General features: G+C 35.2%; 1 protein-coding gene across 3 annotated transcripts in view; it reads left to right on the top strand.

The window, feature by feature from the left end:
- The window catches only part of Pde7a (phosphodiesterase 7A), a 167,337-nt gene that overhangs the window by 72,761 nt on the left and 70,037 nt on the right, over nt 1-24,539 (top strand). For 2 of the 3 annotated variants that reach the window (XR_004515992.1, XM_010611434.3), the window contains exons 2-3: nt 10,425-10,485; nt 14,470-14,553. Coding sequence is in view for 2 of the 3 variants with exons in the window: in XM_010611434.3 (XP_010609736.1) it covers nt 10,425-10,485; nt 14,470-14,553 (145 nt within the window). In the remaining variant the exon portion in view is untranslated. Of the gene's footprint in view, nt 1-4,515; nt 4,598-10,424; nt 10,486-14,469; nt 14,554-24,539 lie in introns of those variants that run through there. The other variant, XM_019205624.2, reaches the window with a different exon arrangement.

Consider the following 24,539-nt stretch of genomic DNA (forward strand, 5'->3'; position numbering starts at 1 on the left):
CTTGAGAATGTCACCAGAGACTTTATGTGCATCCTTGCTGAAATTAAGGTGCCTTGATCTGTGACATTCTCTTCATACAGCATACTAGTAGCCTTTCTGCTTACAGAATGCCTGTCCCACCTTTGCTGTTATGTTTTGTGACAATTTTCTACTTTTGCATACTTTTTGAAATGTTATAGCTAAACAAGCAAGCCTCTTAGTTCTCTTGGCATCATGATGGTGTTTTTTTGGAAGACTTAAATATTTGTAAAATGTCAAGGTGCTTTTATTATTTCCTTCATACTAGGAGGACTCACATGGCTGTTGACATCAAATACTGTATGAGAAAAAAGAATTCAGAGCTCTTAAGTCTACATGACATTAGATCTTAATGGAGTGGTAAAGCTGTTGTTTTATCATAGCTTTTAAGTAATTGTTGTTGTTGTTGTTAATGGAAGTCTGACTTTTGTCTCCATTTTATATCTCTTGAAATTCATACCATTTGAAAAATAAGCTCTGGTTTTTAGAAAAAGAACCAAATCAGAATTCCACTCTGATTTATTTGTTATTAATGTAGGCTGGTATTCAAGGTGAAAAAAAGCACAATTGAAAGGTTTTTACTAAAGTATTCCAATTTTTTCTATCATAAATTTTTCTGTAGTTTTCTACAGACACTACATTTGTAAAAAAAAAACTGTAATAGGCTATTTCTATCCATGGGATTCCAAAATTATAGACACTGATGTCAATGTAGATGAGGTTAGCCTAATTTGGTCAAGAGCGGGACATGCTGAGTCTCTGTATGGATAGCTGAAGGCTACTGCCAAGATTGACAGATGTCCTGTGGATGACAGAGAGTCCAACGGATAAAATTTGCTCTTGGGTTACTTTTCTAAGAAACAGTTATCAAAGTCATACCTTTTTTCTATTGATCACATGCAAAATGGTGAGGTCTGGTTTTAACTTAGGTTTTCAAATACTGTATTAGCCTTATTTATCCCAGAAAGATAAAGTCTTATACTTTCTTATTAGAGTATAAAATTCTTTTTTGAAAGTTTAGTACTAATTTTTCTGGAATTTATTGTAAACCTGTCATATTTTACTAAGAATTTGAGACACTTAAAGCAATTAATGTAAAAGAGTACATTTATTATTAGTGTAAAAGAGGCAATTAATTTGATAACAGCCTTTGTTTTATCTTATTGAAAATCATTTTATTAAGAAAAGCATTAGAACTTACCCAAATACATTAGTATTATTGTATCTTAAAATAAGAAAAAGATTTTAAAGTTGTTAGTTTCATGATGATAAGGTTAAGCATATTTAAGAAAAATGTATTGACTGAGATTTTGTAAGATTTGAGTAATGTAAATATGTCTTTGGCAATGAGGTCCCTTTGAATTTAAATATAAACTAAATAGCTATTTCTGTTCAAATGGGACATTTTTGATCTGAGAGGATTTTTCTTGGTTATATCTGTATTACAGTGTTAGATGTATAGTAGAAACTTACGAAGTAAATATTGGGGTAATCTTCCTAGGAAATGAACCCACTAGCTAATATGAGAAATGAAAATCAAGAGTGTGTACCTACCAGGGCTCAGAGGTTTCTCAGGCTCTCAACAAGCCCAGTGCAAGTTTGCCCAGAGGATGAGTATGTGAGTGCAGTTAGGCCCAGAGTTAAGGTGAAACTGCAGCAGTGAGGACATTATCTTCTTTAAGTATTTTTAAGAAGTTTGCAAGAATTGATACAGAGTCCACCATGGGCCATCTATTTTTATGATATAAATACTGATATCATTTAACTCCCATGAAGGAGAGAAAAATATGGTAAAATAAGATGGATTTTTCCCGGGGTCACTCAGCTCATGGCAGGAAAAAAATAGGTTGTAGGCTTTCATCTTCAAGACCAGTAGAGTTTTGAGATGATAAAAAATAATCTCCATAGAAATTCATTTAAATTAGAGAACTGAGGCTGGAGGTGGAGCTCAGTGGCAACATACTCGCCTTGTATATGTGAGGCCCTAGGTTCAATCCTCAACACTACAAAAAATAAATGAGAGAACCTTTGGGGACTTACTTTCATAAACGATCTCCTTTTCACTCTAAAGCTCAATTTTAATTCTTTCCCTTCTCTTTTGGACTAAAAGAAAATACAGAGAGCTGGGGATTTAGTGCAGTGGCACTGCACCTGCCTCACAAGTGCAAAGTCTTAGGTTTGATGCCTGATCCCCAATACAAGAAAATAAAAAGAAAGAAAATACAGATTCTTTTGTTTTGTTTTGTTTTGTTTTTTGAGACAGGGCCTCACTATGTAGTTGAAACTGACCTGGAACTCACTATGTAGCCCAGGCTGGTCTGGAACTCAGAGCAATCCTTCTGCCTTAGCCTCCCAAGTGCTGGGATTACAGGCGTACGCCACCACGCCCAGCGAAAATACAGATTCTTGGACTTCCACAAACCCAAAAAGACCTCTATAAAAATATTTAACTATTATATGAAAAATAACATAGCAATCTTGTATTTAGTTCTCAAAATATAACACCATTTAAGCAACTGATTGGAAGGGAAGTACAAAAAGGTGAAAAGAGAAGCATTCCTGGGCTGAGCATTATGGAAAGAGCTGATTTGTAGTATGCAACTCAGGCCAGAGTGGCAGGGAGTAACCTTGAAGTCCTTGCTAGCCACTGGCCCTGTCTGTACAGCCTCGCACCTATGGGTTGGGCTAAAATACACTCTGCTGCTGTGTCCCATTCATAAATATCCTGAATGTTTGATTGTTGTAACCTTATTGAAACAGAGTAATCAAAGGCCCCAATAGTATCATAGCCCAGTCCATGACAAAATAAAAACATTATCTGGACTCATGCAGGGATTAGCATATCACAGTTTGTTAGCTGTGTAGAAAAAGTGAAAATTTTGTGGCCATGTGTTATGAATGATTTCAGTTTAGGAAAATATTTAGACATGAACATTAATTTAAACTTCATTTTGACATGTAGAATTAACTTCTTATGAGTATACTTTTTGTGCTGAGGATTGGGTGATGAAAATAACATTATTATTTAATTTATTTTGGGCTCTTATTTAATATTAAAATGTACCCACAGTACATCATTTGTATACTGTGGGTATTCAGATGACTGTCTCCTCAAGACTACTGTTGTCTCCCAAATATTTATTTCTTCATTCAGTCCAAGATCTTGTCATCTCTCTCCAGAATCTCTGCAGTGGCTGCCTTACCGCACATCCAACCCCAGCCCTTCCCAGTTATACTGACCAGAGTGTTCTTTCTAAAATCAAAATCTACTGACCTTTTTTAGCAGGGACAAGACAAGACACTTTCACAAGGGTTCTAGGAGGCCCTACAGGTTCCACTTCTGTTCCCTGCTGCAGCAGCCCCATCAGGACCTGCCTTTCTGCCTTCTAGTTGCCCCACTCTTTCTGTGTCTTATACTTGCCCTGCTTGGTTTTGCCTCACTCCTTAGCCCTGGCACCAGGATTGTACCTCCTCTCTATTTCATGATCTTGCCCCCTCATGTTTCATCTCAGGGACATTTCTGTGACTCTGGAAAGTTGTTCCTATGTCTTAACTAGATCAGACCCAGGCTTCCTTGGCAGTTCCTGCTTCTTCCTGGTACTTGTTACAGTTGCAATTTTGTGTTTATTTACATAATTTGATTAATGTAGAATTTACAGTGTGCCACAAGGTCGGGAGCCATGTCTACATTTCCTCAGTGATTATACCCTTGCTATTTAGAGCAGGATCTGCTCATAATGATAACTTAATACGTGTTGAATACTTGAAAATTTGACAAAGTCCTTTTTCTTAGCCGTACTGCCTATATAGGGCTAGCCACAAAGAGCGGTCGTGAAGATGAATGAGTGGAGGCACACATTATTAGTCATGAGAGTACAACATGCACAAAAATATTATAAACTACATTGTCAAGTGGGTTTGAAAATAACATTTTTAATTATTTGGAAATACACTATTAGACTGGCCTTTTTCAATAAACCCAAAATGAATGAATTACATAAGTAGTACAGGCAATATTTATGATAGCCTATGACATTCACAAAGTAATCCAAAGGAAATAAAAAGTTGAAGAAATTTGATGTTGAAGTTGAAAAAAGTAAAATACATTAATATTTCTAAATGCAAGAGCATCACAGGTCTGTATAGGCAGAATGAGGAAATTTTTAGTCCTGCCAAATACTCTTTGAAAATCCTTTGCAGCCTGAGACTACTTTTTTCTCTATTTTGTGAGATTGTTAGGTCAGTTTCCCCTCTTCCAACATAACTGAAGCCATTCTGCCCCAGCACCGGGATTGTGATATTAGGCATGCGCCAGGCAAGAAGGCTGGCTGGGCCCTGCATTCTCACAGTGGTCAGGTGATCGCTGTTGGGAAGCAGCTGCCTGAGGCTTATGGCAATCAGTGCCCCCTCTCTTCTGCCTCCGGACAGCTGGTTATTTATCAGCCTCCAGAGAAGTCTTTCTTACTCATTGCTCACTGGGAGAGAAGAGAGATAATGCAGCAGGCTTTTGATTGATCCAATGGGAATTACATTGATCTGGTGTCTGGCCTTGGTTCTTATCAAGTGGATCACGTCTAGGGTAGGCCATCTTTATTTTGGAGATTGTGACATTAATCATTAATTTGCATATTTGATAGGAATGAAATAGCTACACAATTTTTTTCTTCTTTTGTATCAGTTTTTATTTTGTTGATTAAAGGAGCTGTTAGTTCTACCTATCAGCTAAAATGCTTAAAATTATAATTTGTAATTTTTATTCTTACCTCTCTATTCCTTCTCAAGGGCTTTCTGTGGTATCATTCTTTAGTATAAAAGTAGCTTTTCTCAGTGTCATTCCTTGAACAAGTTTTTATGATTAAAGAAGTTCAACTTTTAATATTATAAAATTAATGTAGACTTTGGGTATACACATTTTAAACATTCTTTTTTGGAGAAAAAGGATTTACTATTGCTTGCTATTTTAAAATTATAATTATTAAGAATTTCTAACATTGGAAAGTTTTTTAAAAACTAAAGCCCCACCTTCTGTCATGTTTTCTTTTTAAGGTCTTGCTAATAATAAAATGTATGCCTTACCTATAAAATATTGACAAAAATATAAGATTATATACTTCTTGTTTTTGAAGTTCAATACTAAACATCAGGCTTGAGAAATGCTTGATAGAATGCTAGCTGGCCAGTTGCCTCTTGGACAAGAGTCTAAAACTAAACAAATATTTAAGATTATACTATTTGAATTACTTTTTTTACACTTCCATTAAAAATGACTGTATCTTTCATCTACTATCCACCTTTTCTGTTTCCACAGAAGAGTAGTAAATTAAAATATATAAACCCATTGCTATTTGCTAAGCACCACTTTGCTAAGCAACATAAAGCTTCTGAAAACTTATATTTCTTTCAAGCAATATTTTAATCTCTGCTCTGTAATTTTTCACATTTTAGCAAGTTTTAAGCATGCTGACTCTTACTTGAAGTGATCCTCTTAGTGAATATAATTGGAGAAATCTCTTCAAGAAACAAACTATGCAACAAAAATTCTAGTGTTTTAAAAGCTAAACACTAATTTTGTTGTACTGACAGCTATTTACTTGGTTTTTATTTTTCTAAGTGTTGGCCTGCCAAGTTATGGAATGAAGGTCAAGTTAATTGCTTTAGTTGAATTGTGGACTTTTTAGTGATCCACCAAAAAACTGTTTTTAAACAAAAGAATGCTAATATTTTATTTTTAAAAAGTTTTAGAGGGAGGAAGAATAGGAAGTTGACCAGTGCAGTATTTGAATACTTCAGTCAGTTAACACAAGCAAGTTTTTCTAACAGATATAAGGTGTATATATTTTGAGAAAGCTCACTGTACTATGTAAGAGAAAACTGGTCTGGAACTTTGGCTATGCATATGGTACTGCCTGTATGGTACTGTTTTTTAGTATTGTCACAATAAATTTTATTTAATAATGCAGTGATTAAGCCCTTTCTAGTCATTGGTTTGTTGATCTACAAATGGAACTAAATAAAACTTACTTTACAGAGTTCTTATTTGAGTGAAATGAAATTTTGCATGAAGGAACTTGGAACATTTTCTGTTATTTCCTTACTTTGTAAGAAAAATATACTTGTTTTTGTGGGTTAGATCATCCAGTAGAAAACTTGAACAAAATAAAAAAACAGTGGTATGTCAAATGTGTTCACTAGGATTTAAAACATGTCTGTCTTTATAAGTTATGTATTAACTAGTATTGTGAACAACTTTTACGCCCTTTTGTCATTTGCCTTCAAGTCAAATCTTTATGGAAGAATGATTCACCCTGATTCAAGGTGAGTGAGTATCTTACCAGGACTCTCAGAATGCCTGTGAGCACAGCGGTGGAGTCTTTGGAACCTTACAGTTTAACTTGTTTATGCTGTGGCTGTCGGTTTCTGATTAGCTCAGCCTCGCCCATGTTTTGACCTATACTAGTTTGCTTTACAAGCTGTTCCCAGGATGGCTAAATTAGAAGAGTCACGAGTACAGGCCTCAGTTATTTCCATTCACTGGTTAGGTGAGGTGGGAATGTGGATGTTAGCCCAGAGTTCTTTGTGACTGACCTGTGACATGGAACTTCAATGAGATTTGTCTTACTATTTTTATTAAAAATAAAATTCTAATACTACAGTTTTAACATGATAATCTTTAGAAAATTTATATCAAGGCTGTGCAACAGACTTCATGTATAAAGCACCTATTTTTAAAACAATGATTCTAACATGGAAGCAAAATTTCAATGTTCTAGTTCACAATTTATAGTGTATTTTTCTAAAATACATTTTTATTCCTAGATTGCTTAGTGAAAGAACTTAATAACACTCATTTTACTTTTAATCCTTATGGAGGTAAATGATTTACCCAAATTGTATTCATTGATGGGATCTGATATAATTTTTAAAGTTTATTCTTTAAAAGAATTTTATCTCAATTGGGTTTATCTAGTAATGAATATGTCTTGTGTTTCAGTATAGCACTTAAACTAAATATTTTTAATGCAGCCTTACTTAATACTTTTCAATTAACAGAAAGATTTGAGTATTTTGCACATCCTTAAGTACCTTTTTGATAAGTTTTTGCTAAGATTAATATAGGACCTACCTTTTAAATATCTAAATTAGTGATTCTGTAAATAAATCTAAATGATTACCTTAAAATAAATTTAGCATGCCATAAAAGATAATCTAGATGTTTTTCATTACCCATTTTTGACATAATACCATTTTATTTCATAGAATTCTTTTGTCAGTATTTTACAGTTTTTAATAACGTGAAGTGATAAATGAGATTTTGCCTTTTATTTAATGGGTACTTTAGTAAATATTCTTCCTACCTTAAAAATATAAATAATAATTCCAACAGCCATCCCAAAGAGGACTATTAGAAATAACAGCTTAAAATTTGTTTCATTGGGCTACTTAATCAAGTTATCAAACACTTCAAGATTGGTAATGGCCTTGCCAAGCTATTACATATTATCTGTAGTTTTATTAGTAAGTTTTAGTTCATGGGTGTCCAACCTTTTGGTTTTTCTGGGCTGCACTGAATGAGAAAGAATTGTCTTGGGCTGTGTATAAAATATGTAATAAAATTATTGTAATAAAACTTCCTTTTTTATATTTTAATTATTGTACAAAATAACACACCAATCCCGTTTAAATAAGAAAGCTTACATTTATACTTGATATAGTGGCTTTCTTCACAGGGATGCACCTGTTATAATATTCACTGTGTTTTACTCACCAAGATAAACAAGCATATGTAATATATGATATGCACAGGTTCCCATTTGGTTGTGTGTGTCACTGTCCCCTATATTGTGTTGTTACCTTAGAGCCCATGCATTAGCACCACACAATTGAGTCATAAAAAGTATGGCTAAAAATGATACAATAATGTTACAAATTGATGATCTTAGGGGGCTGCTCTGCTAGCTGTCCAGGACCATGCATTGGACATGCCTGTTTTAGCTGGTAGAAATACTTCTTTCCATATTGGCCCTTTCCAGGCTATAAGGCTTAACTCTAGTATGACAGTGTTCAGAGGAGGCCTATAATCTAATAAACTAAATATCTTAATGAGGGGATTGGAACAGAGCTGTGAGTGGTGCCTTTTAATATCAAGTGATCACAGTGGGCTGTTTACTCCATAATAGTTTATCATGAAATGCTGCAGTAGTGCCCATAGATACTATATTCTATTGTTAAAAGACATGATAAACAGGGTGCTGGGGATGTATTCTGTATGTTTTACTAACTTTGGATTTGTGATCATGCTTTTTTTTGTAGATTTCTTTGTAAAGGACTTTTTTATTTTACTTTTAATTTTGTTTTGTGATATATAATAACAATACTTGCTACAATAATAAAAAGGTACAAAGCTATCCATTGAAAAGTCCCTGTTGCATCTGTGTCCCTCAGCATCCTTAGAGACAATGTTGATAGTTAGAATTTTATTAAAATGTGTTTCTCTTATATTTTATGAACTTTAAAATTAAGAATACATGAATAATGTGAGATTTTAATTGATATTTTTCTCTTAAATTGTGTTAAGGATATAATTTAAGGTCTGGGGTATTGTTTTGCATACTAAATCTAAGAACTTGAAACAAATTAAACTTTCTTTATAATTATAATTTTAAAACTATTTTTCCTTGAGATTTATAAATATTTGAGAGACTGTGAACCCTGTGCCAGTTTTTGTGAAGATCATTAATCCAATAGTAAAAAATACAAATCATGACTTTAATGTGTATTTCTCTTTTGAATGAGGTTGAGAATTTTTCTTTGTGGTTATTAATAAATAATTTTACTCCACACATTTTGTCTTATATTTGTAATATTCAAAATTACTGTATATTCTTGAATTTTTTTCTAGATTCTCTTTTGTTTTCCCCATTTCTTTGCAGTATCATTCCATTGTATATATTAATCTCATGGTGCCAGTTTCATTTATTATTGCTTTTTAAAAAATTCTTAGACCTTTTAATTCACCTACTTTTATAGGTTACTATCATTGTGCTAGGCTGTGTGTTGTGAATGTTGGAATGTGTTCTAGATCTGGTAGTACAATGGTGAACAAAGTCCTTGCCTCCACAGAGCTTAGAGTCTATGGGAAGTTTGCTGAATTGTATTTCCCAGTTTTATTAATGTATCCATTTATATCAATTATATTAGTTGTTAATTTAATTTATTCTTCAGTTTGTTTATAAATGATTCAATAGCCATGTACTTACCAGATACTTATTTAAAGATAGGTGCTGTTTTAGGGCCTGTGTATACTGTAGTGAATAGGACAAATAAGTATTTGCAGTACTTCTGTTTTAGTATCAATCAAGATGATGTCAGTGGAGTGCCACACAGAAGTATGGAGCTGTGGAACAGCTTTAGATTTGGCAGTTCAGGCATGTCTGTCTGAGAAGAGACATTTCATCTAAGACCCAAGAGATAAGAGGAGGGCAATGATTGCAGTGATCCAAAGGAACAGCAAGTGTGAAGGCCAGACATTAGGCACATTTGAGAAAACCAAGGAGGCCAACAAAGATGCATCACAAGGGGGAGAGCAGGTGGTAGGATCAGAGGACAGCACAGTAGGTAGATCACAGGAAGCTTTGGAAATCAGACCTGGAGTTTGGAACTTATTCCAGGTGCAAGGGAAGCAATGGAGAATTTTGAGCAGGAGCTGAAATGCTCACTCTGACTTCTGTTTGAACAGTGGTGTTGGGGCCAGGAGATAGAGTGGGAAAACCAGTAGATTAATCTTTTCCATGCTTTTCCATTTGGTAACTTCTATGAATTCCTTAAAAGTCAAATTGTAGCCAGGTGTGGTGGTGAACACCTATCTGGGAGGCTGAGGTAGGAGGATCACAAATTTGAGCCCAGGTTGGACAATTTAGTGACTTCGTGAGACCTTGTCTCAAAAAAAGAGGCGGTGGATGAGAACCAAGACATGTCATGTAAAGGTACAAGATCACAATGATTAATGTAACTGTACTGTACTGTATACCTAAAATGTATCAATAAACTTAATGAGAAAAAAAAAACATGAAAGGAAAGACCTGGGAATGTAGTTACAGTGCAAAGGCCCTGGATCTAATCTCCATTACCACAAAGGAGGAAGAAAAAGTCAGTTTGTATGTCATTAGCAGATCATTTCCACTCTGTATCCACTTTGATGATAGTTACCACTTTATATTGTATTAGAAGTATTTATCTCTCCTTCAACTAGACATTTCCAGAGCAGATGCCATATCTAATTTCCTTTTATCTGTCCAGCTTCTCTTGCACAGTACTTCACAAGTAATGTATCATAAATGCGTGTTTGCTGAATTGAATTTTAGGTTACATTATATTGTCATGTTTTAAAATGTATGTTTTTTTTCTAGAGACGTGGAGCTATTTCCTATGACAGTTCTGATCAAACTGCGTTATACATTCGTATGCTAGGTAAGCACTATTTAGTTTTTATCATTATCAGTTAAATCTAGTTATCATATGTTATTGTTTGAGGTTGACTCATCTTTCATTAGGTAGTTTTTCCTAACTTAGAAGAACTAACCTATTACATCAAAACTTAGAGTCCAAAACCCAATGTTGAATATGATATGAATAAAGAAGGGCATTTTAAAGTTGTAAGTAATTGAGAAATCTCTGGCTTAAATACTAGGACACTGTCGTTAGTGCTTTTGCTTTATTTTGTTTTGTTTGATACAGGATCTCTATAAATAGTCACTACATTGCCCAGGCTGGGCTCAAGCTTGCAGTCCTACTGCCTCAGCCTCCAAGAGTTCTGGGATTACTGGAGTGGGCCACATGCCCACCTTACTAGTACACAGTTTTAAACCAACTTTTGAATATTCTTCATTAAAAATAGGTTTGTAGAGTTACTAAATAAGGGAGATGAGTGCTGACATGGATGAAGATGAGGCCATAAAATGCCTGATCAAATGGACCAGTCTCTGGAGATAGTTTGTTCTCAGTTGACTAATGTGTAAATATATGTATAACTTTTCTTTTCCTCTCTTTACCAACACTGTCTCTTCATCCCACACTCAATGACCTCTTGTACTTTAATTCATTCTATTAAACATGTATACTAAGGTTCTAGTAGTCAAATTTACTCATCTTTTGTTGAGGAATCTCTTTTGGCTCCTTTCCTCATGTGCAGAATTCTTCCATCTTTAATGTATTGAGCCATCTTTATTTTTCACATAACTCAGTTTTTTTAAGTGTAAATATTCCCCTAAAGTTTCAGTTTTGCTCTTCCTTTTTCCCTCTTTAGGTACTTTTGATGTCTTATCTGCCTCAATTATGTTCTGCTTTAGTACTTTTTTTTCTCATAAATGTTCAGCCTTTTCTTCTTTACCTCTTGTATCTCATTCTACAAACATGTTTAGGATTTTCTTATCCTTAAAATAGTGCTAGACTAATAGGTAGTAAGATTGAAAAATACAGTGAATGTTTAAATTTTTTTAATTTAAAAATTTAAAAACATTATTAGAATAAAAAACACATTGCCATTCATACCTCTCAAAATATTCCCCTCCCTTTGAATATATTTATCCATCACTCTTGTCATTTTTGAAAGCAGTTCTGGAAGTCCTAGTTCGTGTGTGTCTTTAGTTGTGCTATAATGGGTGCCTTAGTGTCTTAAATTAGTTTAACACATTTAACCTTTCATGGTCATTTTGGTCATTGTTGGGGAAGAGCTATAGTTGCCCAGTGCCCTGTCCTGTGAATAAGGTGAATGTAAGAACACACCATAATGTTTCTTTTATTTGTTTCTTTTGTTTTTTGGGAGTGGGGGGTTGGTACCAGGGATCAAACTCAGGACCTTATGCTTATGAGGCAGGCAGCTGCACCACTGAGCTAAATCCCCAGCCCTCTACTATAATGTTTTTATGAGTCTGCCTTCCCATTGCATGGCACTTTGTGGCAGCATTTACCATATTTTTGGTCACATCTTACAAAGACACAAAAGAGGAACTCCAGGACTGCTTCAAAAAAAAAATGACAAGATGTGCAACATCATTAGTCAATAGAGAAATTCAGATTAGAAATGTAATGCAGTTAGTTTCTCATAGTAATTTTTATTAATATTTTGATTTCAATTTCTGATTATTCATTGATAGTGTATCATAATGTAGGTAACTTTAATATTGAAAGCTTGTCCTACCACCTTATAAAACTCACAAAATATATGAGCTGGAGTATCCATTACTTTGTAAATTTCACATAAATGATTGTGTTGTCTCCCCAAAAAATGACAAGAATGATGGGTGTGTTTAAAGTGAGAGAGATTAACCATAATGTGTTCTTGTGCTGTAATAAATTGTTTAAAATTTAAAATTCATCACACATTTTGATCATCCATTGTCTTTAATTTTTTGAAACTACTCCATATAGGTATGTTTGGATTCCTCAAACTTAGCGTATCTTTTTAAAAAATGTTTGTGTTCCCCAAGACTCTTTGTTTGGTAGTCTTTGGCTGTATCAGTAGATAGAACTCTACTCTTCCAATTGTCAGGTCAAAAATTCAGTCATTCCTTACTTTTCTTTCTTACACACTCCCATGTCTAATTCATCAGTTAAACCCTATTAGTGTACCCCTCCCATATATATATAAAATCTCATCGGCTAATATCATTGCCACTCCAGTCTAAACCACAGCTACTCCCATTTATTTGTTCCTTAGCTGGTCCTGTCTGTTGTATGAGGCTATAAAGTACCTAGTATTATGTCCATCTGTCTATTCTAGTTGTAACACCCAGAGTAAATCTTTTTAAGCTTAAGTTAAGTCATCTTACTTCTCTGTTTAGAATCTTCTGATAGGTTTTTATGTTAGGGTAATAATCAGAGCTGTTACAGTGGCCACAAAGGCCCAGTATTCAGTGTTTGTACTGACTCTCTGATCTTACCTTCCATTAATTCTTTCACTCACCTGACTCTTGCCACAGTGGCCTCTTTACCCATCTGTGAACCTGTCAACTGTACCAATTTCTCAGGGTATTTATACCTGCTGTCCTTTATCCTTGGAAACCTCTTCCTCCTGATACATTTGGCTCACTGTCTTATTTCCCTCATGTTTGTCCTCATACACTTCCTTTTCAGTGGGGATGTCCTTGACCACACTGATTAATTCACCCCTCCCCATTTCACCCTCCCTGTTCCTCTTACCTTTAAGTTTTCTCCATGTAACTTCTTATCATCTTCCATAGAATGAAGATATATATTTTCTATTTTTGTCTCATTTGAAGAAAAGATAAACTTCATGAGCATGGACTTTTAATATATTGTTCAATGCTGTATGTCCAATGCCTGCCACATCCAAGTGCTCAATAAACCTTTATTGCAGTGTGAGGGATCACCACATGAAAGAGGTGGTCAATCATTTGTGGTATAGAGTCATGTTAGATGAAATGAGCCTGGAAGGAAGGGATACTCTTACTTAGAGAGACAAAAGGCACCAGGGGAACCTTCCAGATAGAACGGCAAGGGTATGAGGATGGGGCTGAAGAACTGGGGCTATGAACTTGGAAGTTGTAAAAATGTAATGAAAACAGTGCTGTTTTGGGGCCCACCAGGGCTAAGTTTGCACTAACTTTGTGGCATGGAGCATGCTGTTTAATGTCTTAAATCCAGTTTCTGTATCTGTAAAATGGAGATTAAAATTGCTTGGACTTTATTAGAGAATGCAATAAGACCATTTCTTTAAGACAAAAGGAGTCCCTGATACATGGCTGCTGTAGTCATGTTGCTATATAGAGAAATAAGTCTTTATGTCATGTGCATACATGTAGGAGTAGAATAATACTGAGCTTATAAAAACTTTAGGTGAAACTTTAAGCCATTTAAAAACCTTCAGTATACCAGTAACAGTGAGATGAGAGAAATGCAATCAAACTGGGCATAGCAAAGGCTGTAACAACTTAATTTCCTGCATATTCATTAAATTGTAAACTTTATGCTTGAAAGTAAATGATGTATTTTTCTATTTTTCATGTCCTTTATAGTCCATAATATAATGTTAGATACAGAGTAGACAGTTAATTAATATTTACTTCTTGCTGTGGTATTTTAAGGTTTTGTTCTGAGGATTATCTGTCTCCTATAAAGTAGATTTTATTTCCCTTTGAATTCCATGTTTTGTTAGGTTGGATTATCATACACTTGAATTATACTTTAAGGCTTACCTCACTTTAAACTACGCAATAAGTATTATTGTGGAAGTACAGTTTTTTTTTAAAATCATTCTTATCTAGCCTTATAACTCAGTACTGAATATTTGTGAACCCCTTCAAATAGAACCCCTTGTTATTAATATCATTATGGGCTGTTGTTTTTTTTTAATAATACCACATAGGTCTCCTTTGCATATGGAAGCTTCTTCACAAATGACAGCCTTTTAAATTTACATTTTTATTCTTCCAGGAGATGTCCGCGTAAGGAGCCGAGCAGGATTTGAATCAGAAAGAAGAGGCTCTCATCCATACATTGATTTTCGTATTTTTCACTGTAAGTGTTGGTAGTCACAATATTTCTCCCACACCTTCAGAACTAAACTTCAAGCCTTCATATGCTTATGTAGTTTTACTAAGGCAAAAGGAAGACAAGAAAAAACTTTATTGTGTTGGAATTTTTTAAAGCCTTTAACACTATATTTTTAAATAATGTTAATAAAAGTTTAGAGATAATTAGGTGGGCAAGGTATTAAAATATTCATAGTTTAATTATCAGTAAATAATGAAATAATTAAAATATTAATAGCTGAAAGTTTTTCTTCTCTTCTCTAATTTAATGGTGAAATTACTTCACTAAATTCTTAAATTAAGAAGAAGGATTGGTCTGAGAGAAACAAAAAGTAAACGGGAAAGCCTTCCAGGCAGAATTGTAAGAACATGGATGGAGCTGAACTTGGAAATTGTAAAAGTATAATGGAAAATCTTTAAAAGATTTTTTTCATTGATTCATTACAAATGGTTTGTTTTCCCTGCTTCAGACAAAATGTTTTGGTGCAAATGGTATTTTATAAAGTTAACAAGGTGTTATCTTTTTGGTTTATTTGAAAATACATGTCACCTTTAAAGATAGTGATAGAATGTATATTTTAAAAGAAAATATTCTGTATGTGACTAGACCATCATGAAGAGAAAAGGAAAAGGCAGAATTTCTAACCCCTTAATAGTAAATGCATTAAATATGTTTTTGGAGGAGTTCACTTTTGATAAAGTTGGATAAATTTGAATTAGCACTCTAAAAATGAGAAAAGTGGAAAAATATAAAAGACATGTATTTGAATGTATCAATACCAGAAAGGCAGAGAGAGAGACGACCCTAGCGTTTAAAGCCACGCTTTTCCTGAGTATTGTGCTGATTCTAAAAAAAAAAAAAATGTGAATAAGCTGAGCAGAGTTTTGATGGGCACCTAAGACGAGGGAAAGAAAATATGTCTTTAGAGCGCACTAAGGTTGAGGGGTTAGTGTTAGTAAAACCTAAGTACTGTGCCCAAGTTGGAACCCCAAAATGTCACCTATGCCTTAGAAATAAATCCTAACTTGAAATGTGTCAATCATTGATTATATTAATGTGATCTGTGACTATAATACTTCTAACTATATATGGAAGAAAGATGTCGCTCATCCCTCTAGTTGCCAGCTGTAAACATAGCCCAGAAAAATATTCCATGTAAAAACTAGTCAAGTCTTTTCATTCTTGAAATACATAATAACAATGTGCAGGAGGAATACTCAGGACCTCCACCGAGGAGTATTCTTTGAGTAGCATTGACTCCTAGGTTCTCAATATAAACAACCACCTTTTATATGTGCATGGTTCTGAGAGTCAGGAATTCACTTAGAGTCTATCAGATTTAACTTGCTTGTGCTGTACAATATCTTAGTCTTATTTGAGAAAAAATGCCAGAGATGACAGGGATGACTTCACTGAGCCCATGTCAAGGACTATAGTTTTCTTTATGTCATCACCTGGGGTTGAAACCTCTAGAATAGCTTCTGCACTCTGAGATCTGATGCCTCCATTGAGAAGAGTAGCATTTCTGTAGCTGGCCAGTTTGTCTCTCTCTCTCTGTTTCTGCCTCTTTTTCTGTCACTGCCTGTCTGTCTCTGTCTGCTTGCCTCTCTCTTTTTCTCTCTCTTGCTGTCACTCTCCAGTAGTTTAAGGGTAGTTGGACTTCTTATATGTAGGTGTCTTTTCCCAGAGCAGCCATTTGAAGAGAGAGGAAGTGTAATACACACTCTCACTCAGCTATGGCATGGACCTGGACCCTGGCATAGAATCATGTTTCTGCATTCTGTTGATCAGTCGTGTCCCACAGCTTACTTGAACTTATGGAGAGAGGATGTGAACCAGTTATCAAAGGGAGAAAGGTACAAAAGATTTAATCTTCTGCTTCAATGTGGTACAAAATGTGTTGAAAAAATAATTTGGATCCCAGAAGAATGAGAAAGGAAGAATGTTGCAGAAGCAGTGTTCGAAGAGATGACTGAGAAATCTCTAAAATGTGATTTAAAAAACCATAAGACACAGTTGTAAGAAACATTATAAATCTCAACAAGTTTAATAATAAAAGAAAACCCATACCTATATGTATCCATTGTAACTGAAAACCAAAATCAGAGAAAATATTAAAAGTAGTGAGAGAGACAGAAAATGTCTTCAAAGGTACAATTCTACGATTGGCTTAAACAGATTAAGTTTTTTCTCTGGTGCCTCCAGCTTGGTCAGTAATTCAACAGGATGCACTGGCTTCAGAGGCAGCGTCTTTCTCAGCATCCTGGGGTTGCAGTGGTGAGTGAGGGCTGTGCCATGCAGCCTGCAGTGGGGCAGACCGAAGGGGCTGTACTGTGAGGGGATGCAGAGGCACAGGTGCTTCATTTTGGACAGAAACCAAGAAGTTACAAGAAAACAAAAAGATAGCTCTGAGGTTCTAGGAAAAAAAAAAAACTGTCAAAGTAAAATTTCATCTACAGACTCTTCTAGGAAATAGAGGAAAAAGGACACATTCATTACAGTTTATTATAGTAAGGCCAGCATAACCTTGATATTGCTCTGATGTGGAGATGACAAGAAAAGAAAATTAAAGCTAATCCCTCATGAGTGTAGATGAATTATCCTAAATAATATATTATTAAATTAAATTTGTAATATATTGGAAGACTAAAATGTTTTGATCCAGTTTGTATTATTTTAGGAAATATGTTTAGTTTTAACATTGAAAAAAACCTATCAGTGTAATTCACTATATTAATAGAATAAAGGAAAAATTATGGGTAGAACAATATGCTAAATGCTGAAATGATAGTGTTAAATACCAATAAAATCAAATGCTAAAAACAATTTCTCATGAAATTCAACATTTGTTCTTTGTCAAAATTCTGAACAAGTTATGAATAAGAACAGTAACTTAAGTAATCTGAAGAAAGGTATCTGCAAAACCCACAGCAAACATCATATTTTATGGTGCAGTATTAGAACTTTATTTTTAAAGAATATACAACTATGGGGCCGTGGATTTAGCTCAGCGGTTCGGTGGCCTGCCTCGCAAGCTCAAGGACCCGAGTTCGATCCCCAGTACCAAAAAAAAAAAAAAAGAATATACAACTATATCATTTTATTCCAGATTTTTATCTTTAAAGGAAAATCATAATTAGAATAACTTGGGTCACTTTCTTTGAATCAAAAATCCCTGGGTCTATATTTTTATTACATACAAAACCGCTTGGTATCATAACAGCTATGTAATGAGTAGAACACAGACATTAGACTTAGAGGTAGATAAATGACTTTGGGCAAGCCATTAAAATTGTTAATTCTGGGGCCAAGGATTTAGCTCAGTGGTGCCACCATCTGCCTCACAAGTGCAAGGTCCCGCATTCAATCCTGTTACCAAAACACACACACACACACACACACACACACATTGTTAGTACTCTTTGTTTTTTTTAATCTGTTAAAGGGAAGGATGTTAATTTTTATTTTTGTTTTTACATTTTTTTCCTTTTCTCATATTTATTTGTTTCCCTTCTTTCTTTTCCCTAACCCCTCCCATTTTCCCTCCCCCTTCTCCTTTGGACCTTTTTTCCCTTTTCCACATTATCTGTTACACATTTTTTGTTTACACTGAGGGAAATTATTTGGTATTTACACATATCTCCTATTTATTTCACTTCAAAGTGTGGCCTAAGTGTGCATCCATTTAGCTGTAAATGTCTAGTTTCTCATTCCTTAGGGATGAGTAGTACTCCATTTTATTAAAAAAAAAATCACATTTTCTTTATCCAGTCACCAGTTTAGAACTTTCTTAATGAGACAAAAGATCAAGAATGTCCTTTATCACGTTCTCTTTACACTATTGTTTCAAAAGTCCTAGCTAATACAATAATGCAAGAAAAGAAATGAAATGTAAAGATTAGACAGTGCCTTTATTTATTGATGTTATGGTTATGTACTCAAAATTTATTAGGATTAATCAGTGAGTTTAGCCAGGATACAAAGTCAACAATACACTTGTTTTTCTGTAAAGCAATACTGATAAAATTGAGATAATATGTAATTTAGATTTACATCAACATATCACATATGTAGGGATAAAAATCTAAGACATGTATGGATATATAGAAGAAGACTCTTAAGTCTTTACAGAGGAAAAATAAAGAAGATCTAAATGATGGAGGAAAGGTGACAAAAAAAAATAGAATTAAGCTGTCTTAGATTGGTGTGGACCAGAGTGGCATGGCTACAGGCAGATCCCAGTCAGGGCCCTGCTCCAACCCCGGAGGCTAAGGCATACAGGCCCAATCCAAAGAAAGACCTGCTTGGAAAAGAGCTACATAAGTGTACAAGCATCAGCCAGAGGCCTGCCCCATACCATCAGCTAAAGGTGCAAAGATCCCCATGAGCAGCTCTGTGGACCAGAGTGACACAACAGCAGGAAGACCCCAGCCAGGGACCTACCCAACCCCAGTGGCTTGGGCACACAAACCAAAGTCAAGAGCCCACCTGGAAAAGATCTGCACCTGTGCAAAAGTAACAGCCAGAGGCTCTCCCTGATACCATCAGTAAGTACACAGATACCCTAGCCAGAAGCCTGGTCAGACACCAGGGACTGGGGTGCACAGCCCCAGCCAAAGGCCTTCACAGACAACAGGTGCAAAGGAGTGCAGGCCCTAGCCAGAGGTATACCTAGATAACATCCCAATGTGCAAAGGCCCCAGCCAGAAGCCTGCACAGACAATAGGTCAGCTCACGGATCTAGAAGGCCACTATTCTGAACCCAGTAATTGGTGTACTGGTGAGCAGCAGAGAAAAGGCTGCTCGGAGGCTTGCTGAGAATTGAAGACCACTGGGTGAGCAAAAAATTGCCTCAACAAAGGCACAGCAGGCTGTATTTGTTGAGAAGACCTGTAAACAAGTTTCAAACCACACTTCCAAATCTTCTAAGGCAACCCCCAAGGGCAAGGAGATGGAACAATATGACACTCAACCACCTGGACTCCCCGAGCTGGCAACAAAAGAGGATCTAGTAAAAATGAAATCAGAAATAATTTCTCAGATAACAACAGAGACTGTGCCCATAGTGCAAGACATGATTAATAAATCACGGATGAAAAATTAGAGCTGAGGAACATGATGGAATCCCAATATAAAAAAACAAATGGAATCCATAAAACAGATGCAAACAGATTTCCAGGAGATTAAAAACTCCATTGAAAGTTTAGGCAGCAGAATGAACCAATGTGATGACAGAATTTCAGATATAGAAAATAGAATAGCAATTAGTGACCAGGAACAGAAAAATTACTTAAAAATAGTAAGGGACCATGTGAAATCAATCCAGCAGCTGCTAAATGATACAAAGAAGAATAATATAAGACTAATCAAAGTCAGTGAAGAAACAGGAGAGTGCAGATGACATTAAAAAAAACTATTCACAGAAGTAATAGCAGAAAACTTCCCAAGTAGGGGAAAAGAACTTGACATACAGACAAGTGAGGCATATAGGACTCCCAACTAACCATGATTAAAAAAAAAAATACTCATAGGCATGTTGTAGTTAAGATTCCAGAAACCCAACAGAAGAACAAACAGTTAGGGAAAAGAAATGAATTACATACAAAAGAAAGCCCATCAGAATCACAGCAGATTTCTCAACACAAACTCTCAAGGCAAGAAGAGCTGAGAGTGACATGTTTCAAGCCCTAAAGGAAAACAGCCTCCGACCCAGATTGATGAATTCTGCAAAATTATCTTTCAGAATTGATAGAGAAATAAGATTCTTTCATGACAAAGAGCAACTGAGGAACTTCATAAATACCAATCCAGCGCTCCAAAAAATTTTAAGCAGTATCCTAGGAAAAGACAACAAGGATCAGGACTCCAGGAAGCCCAGCAGAATGAATCCACCAAGCACAACAAGAAATCAAAGGCAAAGGGGAAGAATCCAACAACAACAAAAAAAGTAATGACAAGGATAAGTCAATACATATCAGTTATAACCATCAATGTTAATGGTCTCAATTCACCAATCAAAAAAAAAATAGACTGGCAGAATGGATTAACTAGCAAGATCCAACAATATGCTGCATAAAAGAAACAATTCAGAAATAAACTCATAGACTAAAAGTTAAAGGGTTGAAAACAATACTCCATGTGGCAGGACCCTGAAAAAACGTGGGAGTAGCTATCCTCTTTGCAGATCAAGTGGATTTCAAACCAATACTGATTAAGAGAGACAGAGAAGGACACTACATTCTTGTAAGGGAACAATCCAAGAGGAAGAGATGATAATCATAAATATATATGCACCAAACAGTAGTGTACCCAACTATATATAACAAATACTACGGACATGAAGAATAAAATAAGCATTAATATGATAGTGGTGGGGGAGCTCAATACCCCACTGTCATAAATAAATAGATCCACCAGACAAAAAATAAACAACAGAATACTAGAGCTCAAACTTTTAAACAAATGAACTTAACAGATATTTACAAAATGTTCCAACCCACAAAATCAAAATACACATTCTTTTCAGCTGCACACAGTATGTTGTCTAAAATAGAGCACATACTCACTCATAGCACATGTTTAAGTAAGTGCAAAGGAATTGAAGTTATTCCCTGTATATTATCAGACCCAAATACAATGAAATTGGAGATCAATAGCAAAAGAAAACACAAGAATTTGATAAACGCATGGAAATTCCACAGCACACTTCTGAATATCCAGTGGCTCACAGAAGAAATTAAAGGGAAAAAAAGTTTTGACAATTAAATGACAATGACAACACAACATATTGGAATCTATGGGACACGATGAAAGCAGTTTTATGAGGGAAATTCATAGCACTGAATACTCAAATTAAAAAAACAGTGAGCTCAAATAAACAACCTGATGCTAAATCTCAAGTTTCCAGAAAAAGAGCAGGACAAACCCAAAGCTCATATAAGGAAGAAAATTATAAAGATCAGAGCAGAAATCCATGCAGTGTAGAATAAGAGAACCATACAAAACAAACAAAAAAAAAATCAGTGAAACAAAGAGTTGGTTCTTCAAAAGAATAAACAAAATTGACAAACCCTTAGCTAACCTTATCACAAAAAAGGGAAAAAATGACCCAAATCCAAGCAATTATGAATGAAAATGGTGAAATTACAGTGAACTCAGCAGAAATACATCAGTACCTACTTCAAGAACCTATACACCAGTATGAAAAACACTGAAGAAATGCACAGATTCCTAGATATGTGAATTACCAAAGTTGAACAAAGATGACCTAAAAATTCTAAACAACCCAATAGCAATTAACAAAATTCAAAATGTAATAAAAAACTTGCCAATTAACAAATTCCCCAGTCCTTATGGCTTCACTGCTAAATTCTACAAGACATTTAGAGAAGCACTATTTACATTACTGTTTAAACTCTTCAGTGAAATTGAAGGTGAAGCCCAAATACATTCCTGGAAGCAAGCATTACCTTGATCCACAAAGCAGAAAAAGACTCAACCAAAAAAGAGAGCTATAGGCCAATTTCACTAATGAACATAAATACAAAAATCCTTAATAAGATACTGGCAAATAGAGTGCAGAAGATCATCAAGAAGATCATATACCCTGATAAAGCTGGATTCATCCCAGGGATGCAGGAATGGTTCAACACACAAAAATCAATAAATGCAGTACATTATATTAATAAAGCCAAGGACAAAAACCATATGATCATATCAATACATACAGAAAAAACATTTGACAACATCCAGCATGCATTCATGATAAAAACCCTATAGAAAATTGCAATAGATGGTCTCTACCTCAACCTGATAAAAGCCATCTATGAAAAACCAATAGCCAGTGTCATACTAAGTGGTCAAAAATCAAAGTCCAGCACACTAAAATCAGGAACAAGAAGACAAGGACGTCCACTATCACCACTCCGGTTCAATATAGTTTTGGAAACATTAGCCAGAGCAATTAGACGAGAAAGCAATAAAAGGAATAAAGATAGGAAAAGAAGAAGTAAAATTATCATTATTTGCAGTTGACATGATATTCTCTATAGAAGACCCCAAGAACTCCACCGGAAGTCTTCTAGACTTAATAACCAAATTCAGTAAAGTAACTGGATACAAGGTGAACACACAAAAATTAGTAGCTTTCCTGTACAGAAACAACAGAAATGGGAGAGAAATGGGGAAAAAAAATTCCTCTCACAGTAGCATCCAAAAAATTGAAATACCTAGGAATTGACCTAACAAAAGAAATCAAAGACCTGTACTCTGAAAACTATAGGACTATGAAAAAAGAGATTGAAGAGGATATCAAAAAATGGGAAGACATCCCTTGCTCTTGGGTAGGATGAAACAACATAGTGAAAATGGCCAAAACTGCTATATAGATTCAATGTCATCCCAATTGAAATTTCAACATCATACTTTTCAGACCTTGAGAAAATAATCCAAAAATTCATTTGGAACAAGAAGAGACCTAGAATAGCAAAAACAATTAAATAGGCAATAAAGACAAGGTAGGAATCATCACAATCCCAACTTGAAACTATACTACAAAGCTACCGTAATAAAACCAGTATGGTACTGGCAAGGACACAGACCTGAGGACCAGTGGAACAGAAGATACAGAAACAACTCCATACACATTCAGCCACCTCATCTTCAACAAAGGAGCCAAACACCGTCACTGGAGGAAATACAGCTTCTTTAATAAATGATGCTGAAAAATTGGGTTTCAACTTATCAAAGATTAAAACTAGACCTATATCTCTCAGCATGTACCAAACTAAAATCAAAATGAATTAAAGATCTAAATACTAAAACAGAAACACTAAACCGGCTGGAAGAGAAGTTAGGTAGAACTCTTGAAGACATTGGTATAGGAAAAGATTTTATGAATAAAACCTCAGTTGAGTATGAAATAGCACAGTGAACAAGTGGGATCTCTTCTTATTGAAAAGCTTCTGCATGGCAAGTGATACCATCAACAATATGAAGAGATAACCTACAAGGTGGGGAAAAATTTTTACCAGCTGTTCCTCAGACAAAGGTCTACTATCTAGAATATATAAAGAACTTTTTAAAAAAAATCAGACCTCCCAAATTTAAAGATCCAATCCAAAAATGGGCATCTGAAATGAACAGACATGTCTCAGGTGAATAAGTAAATGCAGCAAATAAACATATGAAAAAATGTTCAACATCACTGGTCACTCAAGAGAGTGGGATTTTTTTTTTTTTTTTGTACTGGGGATTGAACTCAGGTCCTTGCTTTTGCGAGGCAGGCTGTGGCCCCACTGAGCTAAATCCCTGGCAACTCAAGAGACACAGATGAAAACAACACAGATTTCACCTCACCCCAGAAAGAATGTGGGCTATCATGAAATCACCAATAACAAATGCTGGTAAGGTTGTGGAGAAAAAGGAACTTTGCTCCACTGTTGGTGGGACTGTAGACTGGTGCGACCAGTGTGGAAGTCAGTATGGAGATACCTCAAATAACTAGAATTGGAAGTCCCATTTGACCCAGCTATTCTCCTGCTGGGTATCTTCCCAAAAGAGTTAAAAGAATCATACCACAGTGATCTCTCTGCACACATGTTCATAGCAGCATAGTTTGTAAAACCTAAAACTTGGAAACAACCTAATTGCCCATCAACTGGAAACTGGATGTAGAAAATACATTTTTGTTTGTTTTTGTGGGGTTTTTTTTTCATAAAATGGAGTACTACTCAGCCGTAAAAAACAAGAAATTAGAGACATTCATAGCTAAATGAGTGCACATTGAGGTGATTCTCAAGTGAAATAAGTAGGACACCCATGTGTAAATACTGAATATTTTCTCTGGTATGAGAAACAGAAAGTGTAAATTAGGAAGAAAACGTAGATTAGATAATGTGAAATAGGAAGAAAGGGGGCAAATGGGAAGGAGAAGGGGGAGGGGACAGGAAAGGAAAGAAGAATGGAATTAA

This window comes from Fukomys damarensis, unplaced genomic scaffold (genome assembly GCF_012274545.1).
Source record: "Fukomys damarensis isolate Sample0158 unplaced genomic scaffold, DMR_v1.0_HiC HiC_scaffold_5, whole genome shotgun sequence".
In the NCBI taxonomy this organism is placed as follows: domain Eukaryota; kingdom Metazoa; phylum Chordata; class Mammalia; order Rodentia; family Bathyergidae; genus Fukomys; species Fukomys damarensis.